The 20,957-nt window shown below is 41.3% G+C and overlaps 1 protein-coding gene across 2 annotated transcripts in view; it reads right to left on the bottom strand.

Moving 5' to 3' along the window:
* Nucleotides 1–20,957, bottom strand: part of LRPPRC (leucine rich pentatricopeptide repeat containing) — a 44,521-nt gene that overhangs the window by 2,118 nt on the left and 21,446 nt on the right. For both annotated transcript variants that reach the window (XM_078858411.1, XM_078858412.1), the window contains exons 23-36: nucleotides 17,598–17,722; nucleotides 14,496–14,602; nucleotides 11,667–11,735; nucleotides 10,696–10,786; nucleotides 8,955–9,097; nucleotides 8,078–8,264; nucleotides 7,777–7,903; nucleotides 6,253–6,341; nucleotides 4,991–5,195; nucleotides 2,958–3,097; nucleotides 1,914–2,029; nucleotides 1,160–1,234; nucleotides 510–594; nucleotides 129–271 (exon numbers count right to left, since the gene is read on the bottom strand). In XM_078858411.1, the coding sequence (XP_078714537.1) occupies nucleotides 129–271; nucleotides 510–594; nucleotides 1,160–1,234; nucleotides 1,914–2,029; nucleotides 2,958–3,097; nucleotides 4,991–5,195; nucleotides 6,253–6,341; nucleotides 7,777–7,903; nucleotides 8,078–8,264; nucleotides 8,955–9,097; nucleotides 10,696–10,786; nucleotides 11,667–11,735; nucleotides 14,496–14,602; nucleotides 17,598–17,722 (1,702 nt within the window). The remainder of the gene's footprint in view (nucleotides 1–128; nucleotides 272–509; nucleotides 595–1,159; nucleotides 1,235–1,913; nucleotides 2,030–2,957; nucleotides 3,098–4,990; nucleotides 5,196–6,252; nucleotides 6,342–7,776; nucleotides 7,904–8,077; nucleotides 8,265–8,954; nucleotides 9,098–10,695; nucleotides 10,787–11,666; nucleotides 11,736–14,495; nucleotides 14,603–17,597; nucleotides 17,723–20,957) is intronic.

The raw sequence follows: 20,957 nt of genomic DNA, 5'->3' as shown, positions 1-20,957 counted from the left end.
ACATCTCGCCATCGCGGGGCCCATAGACACAAAAGAGCTCTGGGCCGTTTGCGGAGGCGACGTGTTCTAACTTAGCCAACGTCGTGACGAGAAGCGAGCGGGCGAAGAGTCGAAGAGTGCAAACATACCGGCGGCACCTCAAAGGGCACGGGCTCGCCAACTTTGATGAGAAGTACGGCCAGTCTCTTGAGGAACAGCTCATCAGGTGTGAAACCATCTGCCAGTATCTTGTTGTACAACGCCTTGGCTGCCACCACATCGTTGTGCTTGACTGTCAGGGGAAAATGAATGGTGATTGTATTTCAAATTATACGCACGCCCTAGCTAAGGTCACTTATGCAATAGCAACACACGTGGATTTTGCGCTTGGTGAAATATACTGATTGTTCTTAAACCTACGCTATTGTCAGATGCTGCGCCAGTTTTATGAAGACGCTGTTGAAAACATATTGACAAGATACTCTCGTTTGCGAAGTAAAGTGAATTGGTTGCAGCCCACAAAGCCTTACCGTAGCACTTCAGTAAGTAGCTGAAGGCAACATTCTTGTAGTCAATGTCTGGCACCACTTCCAGAATGTTTTCAATATGCACAGCCTTAGTGAGAGAGGGAAAAAGTTAGTTTTATACACAAATACCTTTATCAAAAAACTCAACCAATCCAAATGTATAAAAGTTGAACACTTAATTATTAAACTTCTTTTAAAAAAACTGTGGAAATCATCTGTACACATACTGACAGGTTGTCAGTTCCAGGCAACACCACAAGATGTCACCTCTTCCCAGAATATAACATCCACCTTCTCAAGACTGTCAGAACAATGACTATTAACTATGTGGCAAGCATCATCAGGACTTGAAGGAACGTGTGACAAGTTCACAGCAATGTTACGGATCCAAATGCAGTCCTTCAATACCCACACAGCACCAAAATTGTACGACTCAAAAAGTTGGCTATGCACTACTTGTACTAACAATGCCCGCTCCAGAGTTTCTTCATGCAACAAACTGCGGGGGTTCGGTACGGGTCAGTGACTCTGAAAATATTTCGGTATGGCTGTTAGTCCTGTGCCTAATTCCGGTTGACCAGTGATCCAGAAGTATGCAGTGAGAAATTAAGCACTTCAGAATGATACCATTCATATTCGTTTATTTGTCTCACCTTGCCAGTACGGTTAGCGGTACGCACGATGAAGTTGATCAGGGTTTCCTTCTGCTCCACAATCCCAGGACAACGCTAAAAATGGTAACAAAGAACGGCGTTACAGAATGACGACAGAAATTTCAACTTGTAACACGCTGCACAGTATTCGCTCACACTCGTAGAGATGGAACACAATTCATAGGCGTGAGGCACCACAGACAAGCAGAAAGGCAGTCGTGCGATGGACCAATAGCAACAGTTTCCCAAGCTCTTTGGTCCTCTATATATCAAGCTGATATTGGCCAATTAATGAGAGTTTACATGTGGGAGGAAACTGGAGCACCCAGAGAAAACCCACGCCTGCGAGAGGGAAACGCTCTATCCCAGACAGATGGAATAGGTGGAGTCCACATTTTTGTTGTACTGTCTTCTTCCTGGCAAGCCAGGGTATGGCACCAAAATCAGTCGCATGACGTCCATTGAATTGCTATGAAATTCGGTGCCAAGTACCGATAACCTTAGATCAGTCACAAAACATTTTTTAGTTTTACAACATATGATTTATAGCCCAGAATGTTTTACTTAAATAATGACACAATACACTTCAATCTATACATTATAGATACAATGGTTAAAGATGACACGACAAGCAGAAAATGTGTTACCGCTGAGCCATGTTACTGCCCCGCAGATAATACTTAAAATACAATTTGGTATTAAAGAGCATCAGAATTCGTGGTCCGTAAATGAGGTTGCGTCAAGATTCCTTTACCTCGAGTAGAAACTTGGCTTCCTGGATTTTGTCATTGGTGATGTAGGCGAGAAACTGGTAGGTGATGCACTGGTACTGAGAGAACTGTTTCGCTAGCCTCTCTCCCATGGCACTCACTGCAACAACACCGCCACACTGCAGGGGTAAGCAATCATCACGCCGGCTCACTGCAACACGCAAAGTCCCTCAAAACCTCTTATTCAAGAAAAATCAACTGATATTACATCAAGAAAATTATTCACCAAGCAAAACAATATATATAATGAAAGGCCTCAACGCTACAATGTAACAGAAATGTATAAAACATTAGTACACTGCTGTTGAAGTCATCTGTGATAATTGAACAAAATACAAATATTGAATGTACGACTCTTGTCAATCCACGGGTGGAAGGGGCCCCTCGTGATGTCGTGGGAGTAGTTGTGACCATACATTGCCACTCTGTCAGTGCGGATTAGTGAATGCTGTGAAGATTAAGATGTTGGGAGCACATAGCACAGTACAACAATGTATTTTGCTGCATTGCTCTCTACTGAACACGTAGCCCCGCGGGGCAGCGTCCAGCACCCGATGCATGCACACCGATTACTCATCCAAGCACTAACCAGCAGAGGTGTGGACTCGAGTCATGTGACTTGGACTCGAGTCAGACTCGAGTCATGAATTTGATGACTTGCGACTCGACTTGGACTTGCATAACAATGACTTTGTCCCACCTATGAGATGTGGACTCGAGTCATGTGACTTGGACTCGAGTCAGACTCGAGTCATGAATTTGATGACTTGCGACTCGACTTGGACTTGCATAACAATGACTTTGTCCCACCTCTGCTAACCAGGCTCAAATCAACTTAGTTTTGACGAGTCTGACGACATCAGGTGCACTCTGGGTGATTTGGTCAAAGGAATTTTAAATCATATGTAAACATTAAGCACGTTTTCAAGCCACACGCCCATGCCATGTCACACACCGGTGACTGCTGCATGAAACAACAGCTGGTGCAGTGCAGCAGCTCGCGACGGCGCAGCAAGTGAAGTACTCACGCTTGTCGAGTGCGGCCTCATTTTCATTCGCTATGATCTGGTTGAAGACGTAGATGATGTTACCCGAGGGTTGCTGGGCCTCGTCATTTCCGGTCATGAATATGGGTTCCAGGTAACTCACGAGAGCATCCGCTCCATCCCTGCAGTGCCGCGCAGTGCGGCGCAAGGGAGTCAGTTAAGCAATGTGACGCTCGACACATCTACAGCGAATAGATGAAACAGCCTGCATGTGTTTAATAGAAGCCTTGCTCTGGCTTAGTTCATGAGACAATCAGAATCAAAAGCTTTATGTAGACTGGAGGAATCCGATGAGCTATGAAGCTCTTTTTCACAGATGCCCAGTATGATAACACAACAGGCGTGTGATCCTCCTCCTATTGGTAGCTCTCTTAATTTGTCTGGTAATGTATTGTCATAGACTAATGAGGATGAATCCCAATTGAACCTTGTTTCATAATCAGCCGTAACCCGTCCACTGCTAGATTAAGGCCTAATTGCATCATCTCCCCTATACTCTCAATCTTTGGTTTGCGTGTTTTGTCAGTGAACACGTCTTTGCGTGTGCATGACCTCCATTTTAAAACAGGAAAATCGCGTCAACAAATAAATTACACTAACAAATCGAGTTACCACAAATGAGTTATAAACCTACTGCGTTTCAATTCATGTACAGGCATTGTTCACTCGTGAGCAAAGTGGATTTTGCCAAAAGGAATTACTTGGAATTGCAGGGATTAAACAAGCCACCAGAGGGTGCCCATACACAAAGTTTCAAGAAGGCAGTGATGGGGAATTAAACAACAAGGAATAACACAAAAAAGCCTGAACACGAAAGGTTACAGACTTCAACCTGGATCGGTTCATTCAGACCAATTCCAATCTAAATTTGCAAGTTTTGTGAGAATAATTTGTCGTACGTTAATAATGTATATCCAAAGAGAGCAAAAAAGAGGCCAGTATTTTCACCAGTATTTCACCAGTATTTTGAATGCCTTGTAGATTTATAACCAGCACATACATACGTACATTTTTTTGTAATGTAAATTGCAATGGATGGGAACAATAAATATGGAAGTCCAAACATTTGTTTTCGTTTGTGTTTGAATTATAATGCACGCTGCATATAATGCGGCCGGTACTCCCAGTGTGTTGGAACAAATAATAATTGGTTATGCAGCAAAGATTGTAACCGAAAAATCACCGGTGTGAAAAATAATAGCAGTGTCAATAATAACAATTTTCATGCAAAAAAGGAATACATGGATTGGTGATTGTCAGCCAGGGTCTATTTGTACAACTCTCGATTATCCGTTGGCATAATATCCGGATAGCAAATATTTGATATGTGTGCGCGCTGGTTTAACTCGTCATCGGTAAACAACATTACTACTTTTAAGAAACAAAACAAAAAACAGACGACACATTCTACATCTTCACCGCCATTATACGTCGCCAAACAATATTTGCATACGCAAATCTTATTTTGCATATGTTTTGCGGCGTTCATGCTTTTGTTTTTTTATGGGCCCCATCCTTTTCCCCACCATTACCCCAGATAATTGAGTTGATTGTACGAATAAAAATTGTAATCGGCAAGACGATCAAAGCCCCATGGCAGAGGTCGCAACCGGGTACCCGATACCCGTACTCTACCCGATACCCGGCTACCCGTACCCGGCCGGGTACGGGTACCCGTTTGCGACCCTGGTGCGGCCGGGTACGGTTAGACCGTGAGTCACTGGTGAGTAACTGTTTGTCACTCATTTCCCAACGTCTTGTCTCTTCTCACAATTCAAGTTCCTAGAATCAACCCACCCACGCCTGCAACATGGCTTCATTCCAGAGGTCGCAATCAGGTACTCGATGCCGGGTACGGGTAAAGCCAGGTACGGGTACCCTTTTGCGACCCTGGTGCGGCCGGGTATGGGTACGGGTAAGGAATCAAAACCCGTTTGCGACCTCTGCCCCATAGGCATCAACTTTGACTTAAACCCCCCCACGAGCGCAAGTGCGTGCGCGCGATGCAGCGTCACCTGTTGAGGAGAGCGAGTCCCACGTTGTTGACGAACAACATGCGGGAGACCCCAGTGGGCAAGGTGTCCTCGGTGAACAGGGCCTCGAGTTCCTTCAGCCTCTCGATGTCGCCTTCCTTGCTCAGCAGCTGTGCCATGCGCACCAGGGCCAAGGGATTCATCGGCTGGCCCCTCTCCACCATCTCTCGCAACAACGCCATCCCCTCTGCCGGCGGGACACGAGAGAGTACGGTCAGCGATGTCGAGAGCCGAGGGCAACGTTCTACATTACGCAGAAGTTGCAATGTTGATCTGCAGAGGTTACATATAAATAATGATAGGCAGCCGTCAGTGTTTAGATGTCCGCACACAATATATACTGTATAGTCCATTACACCGAGATTTGTGTTTCTATGTTTAACAGTAACATTTGTTTACCGAGGTAAACTCTGCACAGTTTTCAACATTCCAGGTGTCGTCAAGAGCATTATCCTCCGCTACATTGAGAAGTGTTTGACTATTTTTGCTGCTTTGAGTTGAACAGGCCCCAAAGCTTAAATGGATGGCTCTTACCAACAGATTTGGAAACACAACAGCATCTGTTTAACAGGCCTGATTTTGCTGATGAGACCTAGATTGTCAAAACAAGTCCACAGTTTGCCTGTTAAGACAAATGCTGTTGCCCATATGTTGAATGCGTACAGATGGATATTTCTGTTAATTTAAATGTTACCCACGATGTTTTCCAAAGGTTTGGTGGCAATTCATGTATTTTATACAAATTTTGTTTTGGCAGTTTGACAACTACTATCACTCATTGTGTCTCAATGAATGTTGCATACAATCGCTGCATGGCTAAAATGAGATGGGAAATTCACCTGAAATAAGTAAAATATATATGTACATATATATAAATTAACAATATAAATGTAATGTTGATATAAAATAAACATAGTGGTGAAACATACAGAGAGGTTTTGAACCTTTTATTTATATACGAATAAAATATACATATATATAAATTAACAATACAAATTTAATGTTTATATAAAATAAGGTAGTGGTGAAAAATACAGAGAGGCTTTGCACCTTTCATATCCAAATAAAAAAGAAGAAAACAATGCGGCCTTAATCTGAGCAGCAAAAATATATATGGGTGCATACTTAAAGAAATCTTCATGCAAATATAAGAGGAGCGCGGGCCTCGCTCTTTTAGCTGTGCACGAGGCACAAGAGGCAGGAGGAGTGTGTGACCTCTTGATGCACACAGTGTTCCGAGGTACCTTGCACTTTCGCCTGCAACGCGTATGTGATGACCAGCAGGCTGTTGGCCGTCGGGGACATGGTGAAGTCAGGCATTTGCTTTTCGATGCTGCCAAGATATAATGAAGACGTTTTTTTTTTAACCTGTCAAGCTTCTCATTACACACTCCCTAGGGGGTCTTAGCAATGGACCGCAATCCTTCGGAGAGATGGCAAGCACATCACATGCAGCAGAAAATTTACACTTAATTGCCGTACTGTGTTTATTCAAAGTCTCAGCGCTTCCTGCTGCTTTCAATTTCATACGCGAAATAATAGATAATTAAATTGCATTTGGAGCAAGGAAACAACTACACAGACGCGGTATTTTTCATGCTACACAGAGGATATTAAATCAAACATGTTAAATTGAACGGACAAACCACAGCAACAAGTCATTCAAATCAGTGTACGCTTTAACGTCTATTTTAATTCTTCAAGGTTAGTGGGACACTAATTTGCCAAGTCTGTGAGCATGTCACTTGCATTTCAGTATAGCACAATTCATCAGCATATGTGGTACCGTAGGTTTTTTGTCCTTTTCTACATCCATTAGATTTCATGCACAAAAAATAAATAAGACACAGTCTCGGCTATGGAATTATTGTAAATTGCTTCAAGAAATGTTTTGTATATCCCCGATGACTTACTGGGGAATTGCATTGGAAAGTACCACACAGGGTCTTACCACCCCTCACTTGCAATAAATTGCTTTTTCAGGATAGCCAGAATTCCATCTTTGTCGCTTCATTCATTATCACAAGTGGAGGCCAAAGTGGGCAAGTTTTAGAGATAAACACTTTCTGTGCTTAACCTTGGTACCCCTCATTATCTGGCAAGTGGGAGAAGGGTTTATTATAAATACATCCCATGACTGGATTGCTAAATTGCTCTTTGTTCTGATTGAAAAGCTGACATTCTGATGTGATCATTTTTAGGACAGCAATCATTTAATGCATTCACGCCACACTTGCCACTTTGTGTGCATTTTTGGGGAGATTGACACCCAACTAAAACATACAAAAGCGTTGCTTCAAATGGACCGTTCGTGCTAAATAAAAGGAGACATTTACTTGCGCATATGGAATATTCTGAGGGCACAAATTCTATGCAGATATAGGGGCCTCACTTTGACATACATTCTCCTGTGCACACTTAATATTTTACGGAAAATTGATCTCGCACTACATAATATCAGCTGTCTAAATTGTGTGTCTGGCTTTGTAATTCAATAATTCTTATCGCACGCAATTTTAAGCCGCATATTACAATACGATTTTACGGACACTGCACTGTATGGCAAGGCATATATAACTATATTTTTAACTCGACGGCACTGTGCCACAGCAACACATAGAAGTAAAATTATTTTCTCACACAAATCAAACAAATAATTGGAATAAAAAAACTCTGTGCTATTCGGTTATTATTTGTGCGGGTGGCCCTGTTTGCGACAGCAAGATAACTGAAGGAAGTGAGACGGACTGCAGACAGCGTGGACTCACATGGCCTTCACTTTAAAAGCGTCCTCCAGCATGCCGTTGGCCAGCAAGGAATTTATCATCGTGGCAAACACGGTGACAGACAGGGCGCGACCCTGCTCCTGGGCTTTGTACAGAAGTTCCAATGCCTCTGTGAACAACACGTCACACACACACAACCACGGCAGCAATGAGTTGAATGCTGACAAAAAAACCCATCTAAATAGCGACTCCATAGTTATTATCGGGCATGTGAAACAAATCACTGCTATATTGTAGTTGACAGCACAAGTCACGCACACCTTGGGTCACATTTCAAACAAACCTGTGATATTTTTCCGCTTGCACAGAATGAGGATTCTTTCTTGGATGCTGTTTCCGTCCATGGGTTGCCAGGGGGCATTCATGTTACTTTGTTTTGGTTTGGCATTGTTAGAAAACACTGTCAGCTGTTCGTCATTGCCTTTGTTATCATGAGAGGCCTTGTCTTTCGATTCTTTTGCGCCATGCATCTGCAGACAAAACCAAGACATGTTGGGTCACTCATTATGTTGCAAAACACAATCCATTGCCTGCTATCATGATTACATTAGGACCACTGATGTAGTAGGCTGTGTATGTGTGTGTGTATATATACGTGTGTTACACCCACGCAATGTTACATCTGTTGGACTAATATAGGTATATTTATAGGCTTTGTGAGAATGTAAAAAAAATACATTTCCATCCATACACAGCTGATTATCAAAATCTGGTAAGAAATAAATATGTAATTTCAAGCCATTAATGGTACAAGTGAGAAACATCACAAATATTTCATAACAGTGGATAACATTTATAAATGTGAAGAATAATTCCAAATAGGATTTCACCCAAGATAAAATTGTATACTGGGGGAATATTTGCATTAATTTTCCAAAACATCCTTCCAAAGAATTCCACCGCTAGCATCAAACGCCTCAGTCTCCACACCGTCGTCACTGCCCAAGACGACTAAACTCGCACAACGCGCAACATTCCGCGGAAGGAACCAGCTCTCTCCATTGGGAGCAACGCACCGGCGCTCCGGCGTCACAACCGTTGGCCTGTAATGTCCCACAGGCAAACACGACGGACTCCCACAGCTGCGCAAACGCAATCCCCACGGGCCGAGTACGTCGAAGCTACGTAGCGGCGCGCGCGTGCCCAGGGATGCCACTCACCACAGGAATGTCGAACGGCACGTCCTGCCCGTTGCTCTGCAGGATGTCGGCCAGCAGGCTCAGTGTTCGTTCCCGTGGGATCAGGTTCTCCTCCTGCATCTTGGTCCAGGTGGCAGTGGCCATATCCACGTCGCTGTGAAGTTCTGAGAGCAGAGGGGCAAGTGGGGGGAGGGGGTTGGTGATCAAGCACACTCGTGTTTTGGGTGTGTTGGATAGTCTGTTGCCGTGCGGTGACAGACTATCTACGCCGGTAAGCGAAGAGGAATGTTCCCAAATGGGCTGTTGGGAGACGAGACAGAAAATTACTCATGAAAGTACAATGATGTGAACCTATCTATGAAATGTCATCGAAATCCAATTGTTAAAGAGTACTGTAAATTTAACATTAAGAATGAGGATTTTTTTTATCGACATATTTTCTACAACTGTAACTGTAGAGAAGAAAAGCTCTTCCTTTCTTGTTCTTTATAAGTAATGTATTAAATAGTTTTTTATATAAAGGAAAGGCGGTGGGAAAAAAACATACACTCTGAAAAACCTGAATTTAGAGCAAGGGTTACATTTCAAAAACCTCGCCTCTAATGATTTCTCTAACAAGACGCTGTGCATCACAAGGAACGCAAAAAAGAAGCAGGAAAGTTTCGCTAATTTGGCCCTCGGTACGTGGTCTTTGTCGGACTCCTATTGTAACCCAGGCCTTGAGAAAACACTCAGCCTGAAGCCCTCGTGGGGAGTCTGCTGCTCTCATGCAGAGTCCTCCTCACCCACGGCCCAAGTGAATTAGCCCTGTACATTAGTAACCATTAATGCATTATCACTGCGCCTTCCATCGGGCATATAAAGGAGCGTTATCCAAACTAAATTGGTCCTCAATGGCGAGGTACATTCTGTGGCGGCCCAATAAGAAAAGTCAGGCAAGCCATTGCCGGAATGCGAAAGTCTCTACAGGCCACTCCAATCTATTCAACTACATGTTTTGAGGCTGTGACGTTATTAAGAAAAACTGACTTCCACCCTCCACCCCTTGCCTTGTGATATGCACAAAGAGCCATTTAATAATTTTGCAATGGCCTTCCAAACCATTAAACTAATCACTGAGGTTTAGCACTAATCCATGTTCTTGTACTATTACCAAACTACTGGATATCCGTGAAACAGAGCTTCATAGCTCATCGGATTTCTCCGGGGCAAATAAAGATTCAGATTCTGTTTTGGTTAAAAGTTTTTTTCTCCATTGCCGCATGTGTATTTTTTATATCATGGATAACCTCTAATTGCATACATGACCATATCACAGAGAATGCACCTGATATTGCCAATCTTAAGCAAGTTTGAGCCATTGGATTGACAAAGGGCTATAAATTTACAAACATTTATATTTACAATTAGCATAATAAATAAATTGTCGGTTCAAAGCAGAACTAATGGTAAACAAGGGAAGATTAAACTATTATGCAGAGATGAAAACAATAAAACACTGCCACTTCTTCTTCAAAGTCTCTGAAATGGAGTTTGAGCTGTACGGTGGTAAAGGCTGTGGCTGAAAATGCCTGCTCAACACGTACGCTGTTAAAATACGCAATGGGATACCTGATCACTATTAACTATATTTATTCGCTGGCAATCTATCGACATGTTAAAAAGTTTAAACACAAAAGGGTCAGATCTGGATGAGGTAAAAATGTCAGATGTAACCTCACATTGATAACGTATTGTTACCACTGCGAGATGAGTCACTCACTGCAATACTGGAGCATGTAGAAGTACATCTCGTCCCGGTCACACTCAAACAGACTCTTGGTCTGGTCCAACAGCTGCTCCAAGATCTTGCCCTGTAATCCCGTGCAAAACACGTGATGGAATCAACACAGTCAACGTCCTGTCCTGCTATCATCACTCCGCAATACAGCACTTTAAAAAAGTGGCAACTTTGTGGACAAAATTTAAAAAAATACCAACACCGCGTAAGAAATGTCTTTGTGTAACAGGTACTGCTGGGGAAGTACATTTCAATCATAACACAAAATACGTTTAAAGTATTTTTTAAACAGTATTATAATTAAGTCCTACGGAAAATGTAGGAAATTGCGTTCAGCAGACATGGGAGAGGTCCACAATGCTAAAAACCTTTTGGTTAAATATTATTCATGACTATTACAAATAATCTATGCCTCGGGTTTGTTGGCTGGCTGCTGGCTGAGCTCCTCTCCATTCAAACAATAACTCTGTTTATAGTGGCTGCGTGCCATTGAAACTAGCTGGGTAACTGGCGACATGGGTTTTTCCATGGAACACTGAATAAAAATGACGGACGCTCGGAAGACAAAGAATAGAGAGCGGCATCGAAGAGGTGGGAGTAACGAATACGGACGAGTGACCACACGTTGAATCTACAATTGCTCAAACTTTTAAAATGTGTGGTATTTTTAATCTAATTCTTTAGCAAGAATACTCTTTAAATCCTAGAGAATATTAAGAACTTAAATCACAACACATATCTTGGTATCTTATTACATAAAACAAGTTTCAAAGAACTTTCAGTGCTCCAGTACAGGAGGATTGCTTACAAGAGGAGTAGTAAAATTACACCCGTCTCTTATTCTTCATTGAAGATCAACGGGTTGAAAAATTCCACAAATTGGGCATAAAACACTACTTCATAGGTAGCTTCTTTGATAATGAAATGTCCCAACATATACACAGGTGATTTACCTTGTCATTAAAAATGCATCTTTCAGCAAACCACTTCAGGCGTCTGGGACGAGCTTTCATGCCTGGCGTCTGCAACAAAAGAATAACGGAATAAAGTCTCTGCACAGTTTTATGTAGTCCTTTTGCTCTACTTTCCTGTAGAAATATAAAACCAGCAAATAAACAAGTACATTTGTCTGTAAAGGTTCCATTACTGTGTGTATGTGCTCTCTCTCTTCGGCTCCCTTTATCGCCACACAATATATCAACTAACACCGTGTGCCGAAACTGCTCCAGGGGTTGTTTGTTTTGAAACTATCCTGCTGAATTAATCACTCTCAGAAGGCCATTCGGTTGATTGGTTGTACGAAGGAAATGTAAAAAAATGTTGAGACTGATATGTTAACAATGCTGATTTATTTGATCATTTATTATGAGTGTAAATTGTCAATTCGTTGTGCAAATAAAAAATGATTTAAAAAATATCTCTGACATATATGCAATCAACAGGTAGATTTTAATGTCTAAACACGTGGCACACCAGCTGTGAGATATGTGGACAGGCGTAAATAGTTTGTTACAAAGTGTTTAAGCTTGGCCAGCTTAAAGGTCTACTGATGGCTGACAGCTCTAAAAAGCACACTTCCAACTACAAGGTCAAATCCTTGTAAAAGGCAAATCCTTGTAAAAAAAACCCACAACTGTAGTAAATGAAAACATCAGCCCAAAAGGATATAGAAAATAAATGGGTTGAATATTTTCAAATAAAACTATGAAGCAAGCTAAGTATGCATGGACTAGAGTCAATTAAAACATACAACTGAACACTTTTGTTTTTAGGTGGCCTTTCAACATGTTCACGCGCAATCATAAATAATGTTTCATTTCAGGATCAACATTTCAGAATGACTTTACATTAACTTGACTGAAAAATCTTGGCGTTATACGCAAGCATGCTAAACCAAACACAGGAGTCAACACCCTATGTTATCCGACTCTCTGTTGTATTACATTACATTTCTAAGTATACTAGATTTGTGTTTCTATTTAATTTATACCTGATGATGATTGCTTGTGTTGCAATCGAAACGTCGTATGCTAGTATTTAATTTAATTTATTATTTTATCTTTATACGTGACTTTACCGAAAGAACCAAAGAATAATTCCTGCAGTCACGAAAGCTCCAAATTAAGTTTTCACAAAGATCATGGCTAGTGCTAATCTCCAAGGACCTCCAGCAACCTTTATAAGAGCTCTGCATAATCTCCCATCCATCAGTGAAATTAAAATGCCTTTAGTTACATTCAACTACAGACGCAGCGTATAAGCTGGTGGAGTGGGCATCGCTTCTACGTTTGCGACAAGGCAGTTTTGGTGAGCTAAGCGTGCAGTCGTTAAGAAGCTTTGCCGATAATGGTACTAAAGATGTCAATTTCCCAAGTAGAAATCTAAAGCTCTAAAGCAGCAATAATGGAAAGGATGTTTTAACATATCCTGTAATCATTTCCTTTGGCTAAGAGAAAGTAATCTTCTTTGGTGCTAAATTCTACATTTCTATCTGGTGCCTTTCGATGCCTCAATACGTTTGCCTGTAAGACACCAATTAAAAGAAAAGTAGCTTTGATTTTTATGTTTTTTATTTTGTACTTGAAGCTCACAGATGCGTAGGCTGATGCTATGTACTAAAGGAGGTATGCATTTGGCATGTGCACATGAGAGTGGAATGCATGGAACCTTCACGAGTACCAAGGTAATTTGTTGACCCTAAAATATACACTTGCACGCATGCATGGCAAAGCGTCTGCATGCAATCATGTGCATGCATGCACATATAAGCACGGTGCATGCACATGTGTGCATGCAAGGATGCATAGACATGCGCATATATACAGGTACCTACAGTCCAGACACTAGCATAAAAAATATACAAATTGTACTAAATTGTGGAACGTCACATTTTTGCAAATCATAAATCATACTTACGTTACACTAATTGAGCTCATTTGACATTCACTTAAAGGTGCCAATACTTAACATTTGAATATACTATATGTATGAATAGATTTAAAAGCGCACACACACACAAGAGAAAATGAATTAAAGCCAGCGATTAACATTTTGAAGATAGAAATGCAATCTACTAGGAATGGAATTTAAGTCAAGAAACCAGCTCGTTTTGAACACGCACACATCTTAATAAAGCTTTGAGAAAAATGTATTTCTATACTCTGAATGAACACCCGAGCACAAGAACAGCGAAGGAATGTCAGGGCACTTATCCCAACATGTAAATAAAACATAAAGGTGGAAATTAATGTCACCGTTACACGCTCGGCTGCTCCAAAGATCGAAAGCAAATTGAAAGGTTCTCCAGGAGCCCGCGCGTCAATCTGTCCGTGGCGCGAACAAAAGGCACGGGAGCTGGCCAGGCCTCGCAATCTCTTTATGCAAATCCGCAGCACGCGCAATCACACGGCGGTGGGCAAATGGCAGCAATCGAGGGGACAATTCGGGGGCCGCGTCGTCAGTCGGCGGGCGGCTCGGCACCCGCCGGCACAGAGTGGCCAAATTAATAATTCAAATTGCCAGCGCTCATGCTGGGCTGCCGATGAGTCCGCGCCTCGCGGTTAAAATTGCCATCTTTTTCGAAAGATTAAGACGCTGAAAGACAGCTTCACCTTCACACCCGAGTGAAGACGGTAAAACTGTATCGCTGCAGGTAGGTGCGCACAACTTGGCGAGGCGCTTGGCATAAACAGCTACCGCTTGTCACGGTGACCGTTAGCTTTGACGCGCACGCTGCTCCCGGTTGTGACAAGCGAGGAGTGACAGAAGACATTGGCTCTCACCTCAATGATTTTGAGTGCCTCCGCGTGCTTTCCAGTCTCCAAGAAGGTGAAAAAGATGTCGTACAGCATGTTCAACTCTCCCGCCATCTTACTTATGAAGGCCAACGCTGCAATAAAACATTTGGCATTTAGCTACGTGCAAACCTTTTGAAAACAAATGTAGTGTTTTTTTTTAAATAAAATATGTTTTATTCCACATCCTCCCTCGCATCATACATTGTAACATTCTTACATTCTGGACGGCATTACCAGTTGCATCGACGGTATCAGGCACACCGGACTCATCAGAGCAGACGGGGGGGGCGAGGATGTGATTTTCTTTGGGGGAGTGGAGGTTGGCCAGGTCATTGACATTCTAGGCTCGGGTATTGAAGACTGGTCTAAGGTTAAGGAAGGGACCCCATGTACGTGCGTATTCTTCTTCCTTGTCTCTGAGATTATAGGTCAGGGAAAACGTTTATTTTCATTCACTAAATGTTCACAAATCCAACCGGAAAATGTTATTTCAATTAGCCTTGTCTAAATTAATCCGAGTTTGCAACGATGCTATGTAATAATGAATCGACTAAACATTGATAAACGCTACAACAATTTAAAAAGAAAAGCCTTACAAGTTGCCAAATGAATATCTCAAGCAAAATATGACATTTAATAAAAAAAATCCGAAAATGACACTTTAGACACTTCAGAAGTTATTTTAAGGCCAATGTATACTTAGCTAAGCATAAACTGCCCATCATCAGCTGCCATAGGCCATTGCAGACTCCCAGCAGTTTTAAACAGACACACAATGTGTCCAGCTCAAAGTGATAAGCACAGCGTGGCAAAGCAATGCGATAAAATACTGTGCCGTGCTCTGCTGATGCATCGATTGTGTTTTTAAATCCTTTATATTAAGTTCGCTTGCTTGCTTGCGTGCTTGCTTACGACCGTGCAAATCTTTCGCTCGTTTTTTAACCCACTTCCCGTGATCCAATCGAGCTGACATTTTGCACACAGACTCGTTGTGCGTGACAATTAATTTTCGTGAAAATTTTTTTTCCAAAATTTTACACTTTTTAGGCAAAACATTTTTATTTTACATATATTCAAATAGAACTCATTCATGGCTTTGGCTGAACGTCACAGTGTAAGAGCCCAGAGCGTAACCCCTCCACAGGCCGTGGCGGAGTAGCGCAGTTGGTAGCGCCCTCGCTTCCCATGCCAAAGGTCGCGGGATCGATCCCCGCGTCCTCCACAGGCGAATATATTTTTAAATCCTTTATATTAAGTTCGCTGCCACGCATATAAAGGATTTATAGTGAAAAACTTTGTTTTTACGGGTTATACTTATTTTACTATTAGTTAAGTGAGGATTTTTTTTTGTTAAGCTCTGCAGCAAATAAAATGATACAAGCATTTGGTTAACACAGATCATTTGTTTGCGACAAAAAAAACCCCCTCCACATCATATCGAGCATAAAAAAGTGGGTAAAGTATGTTGGAGAGGAATATTTTAAATCCTTTATATTAAGTTCACTTGCTTGCTTGCGCGCTTACGACCGTGCAAATCTTTCGGTCGTTTTTTAACCCACTTCCCGTGATCCAATCGAGCTGACATTTTGCACAGACTCGTTGTGCGTGACAATTTATTTTCGTGAAAATGTTTTTCCATAACTTTACACTTTTTAGGAAAAAAATAATATTTAATTACCAATTGCTTAATGGTGGCAGGCAATCATCTGACCCATAGGTGGCAGCCATCTCAAGCCAGAGGACGAGAGGACTCTAGCCGCCACGCATATAAAGGATTTATAGTGAAAAACTTTGTTTTTATGGGTAAATTTGTTTTGGAACCCAGGTGTAGATCCCTTCATGGCTCAAGAATAAACAAAACAAACATATTAATTTAAAGCTTTCGTGACTGCAGGGATTAATATTCTTGGTTCTTTCGGTAAAGTCACGTAGTAGGGAAATAATAAAATAGTAAAACAATACAAATTCTCACGCCGTTTCGACTGCAACACAAGCAATCATCATCAGGTGTGAAATCCTTCTACGTGACTTTACCGAAAGAACAAAGAATATAAAACAAACATACATTTGGCCCAAACCAATGGGATGTCGGTAATCAAATTTTAATAATTACAAAAGGCAATTTGCATGGTTGCTAAAAAAAAAGGCAATCGTTAAATAAGAATGCATGGAAATATGTACACCGGGAACAGGTAAGAGAAATCACTCGGCCTGTAGAAATTCCACTGCCCCCACCCCCAGGGATACTATGGTCAAAATGTGCAGTCAGAATTAAATTCCTTTTTGTCTTGTTTGCAATAACTCCATCATGCACAAGTCTCTCATGTGAACCGTCTTACTGTATTGGTTCAGCCTTTCTCGTTTGTAAAACCTTATGTGTAGCATCTCATTTGTTCTGGCTCATTCTGTCTCATTTATACTTTGTGTCTCGTTTGTTTTGTCGGTCTATGCTCTGTAACATTTGTTGTCTCATTCGTGTTTCTGTCTGCCTCGTTGGTATAGTCTGTTATTTCATCCATTACATTTGCTATAATTTGTAAATAATATACATGAATCATAATCGGTTCTTACATGTACAATTGTAAGCATGTATTGAGAGAAATACATATGTTTTTGTATTGACGAATGAACCATTACCACTGAATATACTGCTAGTGCTATAAAACATTATTCCAACAATGAATAACTGGCTCAAAACTAAGAACTACGGTAGGCTGTAAAATTGCTTTCATTCTTTCAAACATGTTGCACGCAGACAAATGGCACTGCCATTAATCTATCTTTTTGGTAGCTTCGATAAACCTACGTGGTTACACACAGCTTCTCAAGTGCACAGTGAATCAAAAGTGATCAAATGAAATTGCCAAGCTCATGCCTATATTGTGCCCATGCAAAACAACTCGAGCATCAATTCTAGATTTGAAGCTTTCGTGACTGCAAGAATTGATACTCTTAGTTCTTTCGGTAAAGTCTACCTACGTGACTTTACCGAAAGAACTAAGAGTTTGAACTCGAGCATCACCCCATCAGCGCGCACACCCTCTTCAGGAACGCCTATAGATGTGACCTTTCGGCCATTATAGTGACCTTTCTGGAGGAGATCCATCTCCCCCTTTTCCACCAAGCTCTTGAGCAGTTCCAGCTTTTGAGGGAAGACCTGATAGTTGTTGGCACATGCCATGCCAGCGTCAAGTGCTCCCGACAAGTCTTCCCTGCGACAAACAAACATGGAAAAGTTGTTGATAACAGTGGGAAGTGTGTAATATATATGCACAACCCTTTCTGTTCCATCCACTGCTCAACGAGGGCGGCTTCCCACCCACACTGTGCTTGTTGTGGGGGTGATGTGACCATACTTCACCATGCTGGTCAGTGCAGGTTCCTGAAGGGAGCATAAAAGGTTGGTGCACAGTACAGTACAACAATGTATTTATATGCACTGCCCTCTGCTGACAAGTGTAGCACCTCACAGCAGCCTACAGCACATGTTTTATGCACAGTGATTGACAATCCAAGCAGTCTATGCTAAACCATGCTTAGCTTCAGAGACCCGATGAGCTTGGGTGCATTTTCGGTACTTGGTCATACATGTGTAATATATACAAGTAGATGTACCCTTAGTATAGCCATCACAGGTCACCAACGGTCTAAATAATACATGGGTGAAGTGAGCAGATGAACTCGTGATAAATAAATAAAATCTATTTAAATTGAAACACAGTGTACTGTTATGATTATTCTCAAGGAACAATTGACTCTGAAGACTCATTTAAAATGCTAGAACTTTCTTTATGAAAAAAAATAAAGTTGCAAACCTTTCCCATGCATAGAATACAAAAGCAAGCACACACACACACACTGCTCTTTAATGGCACAAGGTCGACCAACATAAAAACGATCGCCAAATATTCCGTGGAAAACATTCGTGCACGTAACGAATCCCCGCCCCCTGGCGAGTCTCCAGATTGTCATAATTCAGCATCCAGAATTTTCATGCAATATTTTAGATTTCTCGTGACACATTCTAGATTTGAAGCTGTCGTGACTGCAAGGATTCATATTCGTAGTTCTTTCGGTCACGTAGGTAAAAAATGAAATTAAATTTAATAAAAATAAAAGAAAAATCACGACGTCGTGATTTTTATTTTATTTTTATTAATTTTAATTCTCGTGACACAGTTGTATTTGCTCTGAGTCCTATTCACTTCGTTACTGTACTTCATTGTATTTGTTGTTGTGCTTTTGTAATGTTGATGACCCAGGTCACCCTTTCAAAAGAGACCATCCTGGTCTCTTGGTTCTCACCTGGGGTTAATTCAAGAAACGCGACATGACCCGCTTCAATAGTCAATGCTATTTTTCAAACATTGTGAGGATCACAGCACCGTATAGTGAACCATTTACATACAACATATATGGATATACATTAAATTAAGAGCACAGCACGATCCAACAAAATTGTTTTTTCCGTAGTCATCTGCTCACAGGTATAACCGACTCTTACGTGCACAATTGAGATTAACTATAATAATTTTAATCAAATACTCAATCGATGCATCGTTACATGCCTACCGCACACCGTTGTCACACACACGTTATGCAAGCAACCATTTAAAAAAAATAATGAAAACGTCTGTAATTGACCGCAGCTGCACTGAGCCTCATTTCACTTTGTATTATTTGTGGAAGAGAGCAGTAAGCCGCCTTCACACATACTAGGCAAAGATGCGATTCGGCAGTCAGCCCTTGAGTGGCAAGTGTTACAGATGCGGCAAGGCTGTGCATGGGTTTGCTTGTAATGTCAAGGGTATAAATCAGCTATTGCACAACCTGATGGCATAGGACCCCCCCCAGAGCCTTGGGCACCTTACCACTGGCACAATACTACAAATATTGCAATAGTCACACAAAGCAGGCAACTCCATTTTAGCCTTCAATCTACATTCATTCATTTGAACATTTTTAACTATGAAGATTCTAAATAATTATATTGACAAAAACCTGGAAATTATTTTGGGTAGGTTTTTTGTATATGTATAGATGAATGGAATCTTTAAAAAAAATACGAAATAGCATTGATTGCATATACTGTATTTGTTTAGCCCTTCCAGAACAAGTTGGCTTGTAAAGTAAAGTTAATTGAACTGCGCTTGTGAAAAAAAAGAATGTATGTTTTAGATCTAAACCTAATGTTTATGACCTTTAGTTTCCAGTGTAGCATAATTAGTGAGACTTATAAGCAACTTTTGATTTGAATATAATAACCATTCTTTAATAGTTATGAGTAGTGTTTTAAATACAGTATTTATCTCATTTCCCTGAAAGATTAGATGTCTAATTTCAATGTTGAATTCAAAAAACACAACATGTGGCACAAATGTTTACTTATCAACATTTAAAATAAATCCCTTAAAAACCACCCCAGTACAATTTAGGACCAATGTCACTATGATTTAGCCCTTGGAGTTATGGCCTGGTGCGTTGTTTAATGAGCTTCGAATGAAGTTACCTAGCACGCCTTAGCATGCACACACAAAACACCTGTAATTTCCCACCGAGACTCATATGAAACGGCGAGCGAGGCAAGAGGTTTGCGGCAAAACTAACTGCTAAAAGCGTCCCCCCCCCCCTCCTTTGGTCCGTCTATAATTTAGTCATCATTCATAATGCATTCCGCATTCACATCGGAGGAACCTTGCGGTTGACAGATGTGACAAGTTTACGGCTTATTAGGCGCACTCGCACAATCAGCGGGGAACAAATGGGATAAGCAGGGGAAAAAAAGAAAGCATGGGCACAAGCAAAGCTCCGCTTGCCTAAATACCTTCCTGTTTGGTCACGGTCCGGCGCGCCGCACTTACATTACAGCTCGCAGCAGGACAGCAGCAGTGAGCAAATAGCCCAGCCAGCCTCGAGTGTTGCTAGCCTGTCATTTCCTAATCAGTTTGCCCCAAGGCAGTAAGCACTGGAGGGGGGCAACAATTACTCAACCCACTCAATCCTGCGAGGCTTGCGCCCCTGGATTGCTCTGATTGCGATGAGCAGTTTAAATAAACTGTGCAGATTCCACTTCACGTCATTAAAATGCATTCAATATTTTTGTGCTTTTTGATTTTTTTTTGTTGCGAGTGGATTTAACGATAAAAGTCGCTGATTAATAATTCTTCTTTTATAAGTGACTTAAAAGGAATTACAATTAAGTGTCCCGTGCTAAATAAGATGTAAAATAGACCGCTGAAAATAAAAACAAAGTAATCAAACATCCAATTGCAACAAACACTAGTCCACTTCATTTGGCAACTAACAAGTCTGACCTGATGTCAGGAAAATGTGCATTTTGTTTGATTTCATGGGCACACTGCATCTAAACATTTGTGATAAATCATGTCAAAACCATCCCAAAACTACAATCTTAATGTTCCATTAAAAAGAATTACATGTCAAGTT

The sequence above is a fragment of the Lampetra fluviatilis genome, chromosome 7 (assembly GCF_964198595.1).
Source record: "Lampetra fluviatilis chromosome 7, kcLamFluv1.1, whole genome shotgun sequence".
Lineage (NCBI taxonomy): Eukaryota > Metazoa > Chordata > Hyperoartia > Petromyzontiformes > Petromyzontidae > Lampetra > Lampetra fluviatilis.
This window is presented reverse-complemented; position numbering and strand designations above follow the sequence as displayed.